Source organism: Myotis davidii, unplaced genomic scaffold, assembly GCF_000327345.1.
Source record: "Myotis davidii unplaced genomic scaffold, ASM32734v1 scaffold586, whole genome shotgun sequence".
Taxonomy (NCBI): Eukaryota; Metazoa; Chordata; class Mammalia; order Chiroptera; family Vespertilionidae; genus Myotis; species Myotis davidii.
In genome coordinates this window covers 601,009-603,725 of record NW_006296809.1, presented here as the reverse complement: position 1 = coordinate 603,725, position 2,717 = coordinate 601,009, and the positions used below count along the sequence as shown (strand labels likewise).

The following is a 2,717-nucleotide window of genomic DNA, read 5'->3' as shown; positions in this document are numbered from 1 at the left end:
CAGCGCCCCACCCCCACCCGGACACCGGCCGGCCGCTCCTGGGTCTGACCGGTCATGGGCTCTTCCAGGCCATCGCGTGCTTGATGGACATGAACGCGCTGCTGGACCGATTCCACAACTACATCCTCCCGCACCTGCGGGGCGAGGACCGCGTCTGCCACTGCAACTGTGGCCGGTGAGTCTGTGCCCGGCGGGGCTCACGCGTGATCTCACATGTATGGGACTCAGGGCCCACTGGCGTGCGGGAGCCCGAGCAGGCCTGCGAAGGGCCGCGCTAGGCCCAAGGGGCCGCTGAATCCGGCACCAGGTCCAGCGGGGGAAGGGCTGTCCAGCCGCCTGCGGGCACCTGGAGGTTGGCCAGTGGAGTTCTGGAGGGGTGTGCGTGCCTCAGCCAGTTAGAACCCCCTCCCCAAACGCCTTCACAGAGAGGGTGATGGGCAGGACAGGCTCCAGGCCTCCTGGTCCAGGGCCCGGAGGCCAAGGAAGCAGCAGCCCAGCTGGTGTCCGGGAGGGATCCTGCCCAGGGCTGTGCCCACGGAGCACACCAGCCTCTGCCCTGGACCCTGCACGGTGTCCATGAACTTTCCTGGGAGCCAGGTACAGGGAGGTGCTGCCGCTCAAGGTGGGCCGGGCCCACCCCCTCACTGTGCAGAGGAGGAACTGAGGCAAGGGGTGGAGCTTGCTCAAGGTCACTCAGCTTGGAGAGCCCAGGCCACACCACCCGCTGTGACCCGCATCCTGTGCACATGTAATGACGGCGTCCTCCGGGCCATGCATGTTTGTACGTCCATGTACGAAATAAACATCTCATGAGACGCGAGTGTGTGTACCGTCTGTGCATATACATGTGGGTACGCAGCACACGCGCATGTCCGCATGCACACCCTCACCCCACAGGACGCCCTCGGGCTGGAGTCAGTGAGGAAGTGGACAGGGGTCACGCAGCTAGCGAGAGATAGGGGCATGAACCCCAGAACCGGTGCTCTTCACTCCTGACCTGGACACCTGCTCCCGACGTGTGCACACGTGGTGGGCCTGGGGATGAGAGGCAGGCGGCCTCAGGCCTCACTCTGCATGCTCCCTGCCCGTGGGTGCTGACCCGACTGACCGGTGTGTGGAAGCAGACCTGGGCCTGGGAGCAGGTGGAGACAGCAGTGCAAGAGCCCTCACCTGTGCTGGCCAGGAACCTCCCAGAGGTTTCCCGGTGGCCGTACTCTCCCAGAGAGCCCCGAGTTCCTGCCTGGGGCGGCCAGGGCTGTGAGTGGTGTGAACTGGGGTGACCTGGAGACCCCCTGGGGCTGGTGGTGTGCACAACACGGGTAACACACACTTTACATGTGTGTGGGCTGCTGCATTGTGACCAGTGACCTCACACTGAGGGCGGACAGGATGTGCTTTCAGAGTCTATGTGCACAGGGTGTGTGTGGGTCACATACAGTGTCCAGAGTACACGTGCGCTCATGTAAACAGATGTCCGTGGCGTATGCACAGCTGGGCTTGTGTGCACAGGTTAGCGTGTCTGTGGAAAGCCACCTATGAACTTAAGAATGTTTCTGCATGCTTGTGTCCACATGTGTGTGCTTCGTACACATCACGACATACATGATATGGTGTACAACATATTCTTGTTTATTGACAACATACATGTGTATGCCAGTACATGTATATGATACAATATACAGCGACCAGTGTGCTCCATGTGGGCCCAGTGACTGCCTGCATAGTTTTGCACATGGAGTATTCGTGTATATGCCATGTACACGCATTGCCACAATGGACTCTACCCATGTGTGTACACACCCTATACAAGAATAAGCGTGCACGTACGTGTATGCCTTCTACATGCCTTGCGGGAAGTTTTATGCAGAGGACATGTATGTACATTCATACTCCAGTATGTGTGCCAGCAGGTGGTGTCTGTGCGCACACATCCATGCATGTGCCCCGGCGCCCACAGAGAGGGTGGCTCTGTGCAAAGCCACATGCATGTGCATCTCCGTGTGACATGCACCATGCTTGTGCCTGGGCAAGCATACACATGCACACATGCGGACCTCATGGGCCACGTCCATGGTATATACGCCATGTCCTGTGCATGTGGCCGGCGTGTATACACAACATGCATTGGACCTCAGGTAAACACATGCAGCATGCATGGTCCAGGAAGGACCCATGTATGTTCTCATCATGGAAATAGGTGTGTACATGGGAGACCTGAGCCCTGTCCCCAGGGGCCTGCATTGGAGGAAGGAGTGGGCAGAGCACAGGGGGAGAGTTGCTGGTGCCAGGACAGTGATGGGGGCACAGACTGTGCCTCCAACCTCTGGGGTCCTGAGCCTCCGGGGTGGTTGGGCCGGCCTCCTCCTTGCAGAGCACCAGGGGCATGTCTGGCTCCCGTGGTGGCCCAGCCTCTGACAAGTCCTGCCCTGCCCAGCAGCGTGTCCAGGGGTCAGAAACAGTTGTCCTTTGAGGACCCACCAGAGGTCCTAGGCCCAGGAGGCTGGGGAGGCAGAAGAGGGTGGTGATGTTCAGTATCAGCACCCTGAGGCTTGAGGTGCCTGGGTGACGGGACTGCTAACAGCTCGTGAGGGGTGTCCCCTCAGGGGGCCTGGAAGCTGCTGCACATTCTAGGTGGTGATCATTCGTTTCCATCACTTTTTGTTGTTGTTCATCCTCACCTGAGGATATTTTTTCCATTGATTTTTAGAGAGTGGAAG

General features: G+C 59.2%; 1 protein-coding gene across 1 annotated transcript; it reads left to right on the top strand.

Moving 5' to 3' along the window:
* The first annotated feature begins 6 nt into the window (after positions 1-6).
* Positions 7-820, top strand: TMEM240 (transmembrane protein 240). The gene is made up of 2 exons (XM_015569694.1): positions 7-175; positions 426-820. The coding sequence occupies exons 1-2, from the start codon at positions 84-86 to the stop codon at positions 811-813; spliced, it is 480 nt and encodes a 159-aa protein (XP_015425180.1). The 5' UTR covers positions 7-83; the 3' UTR covers positions 814-820.
* Positions 821-2,717: the final 1,897 nt, after the last annotated feature.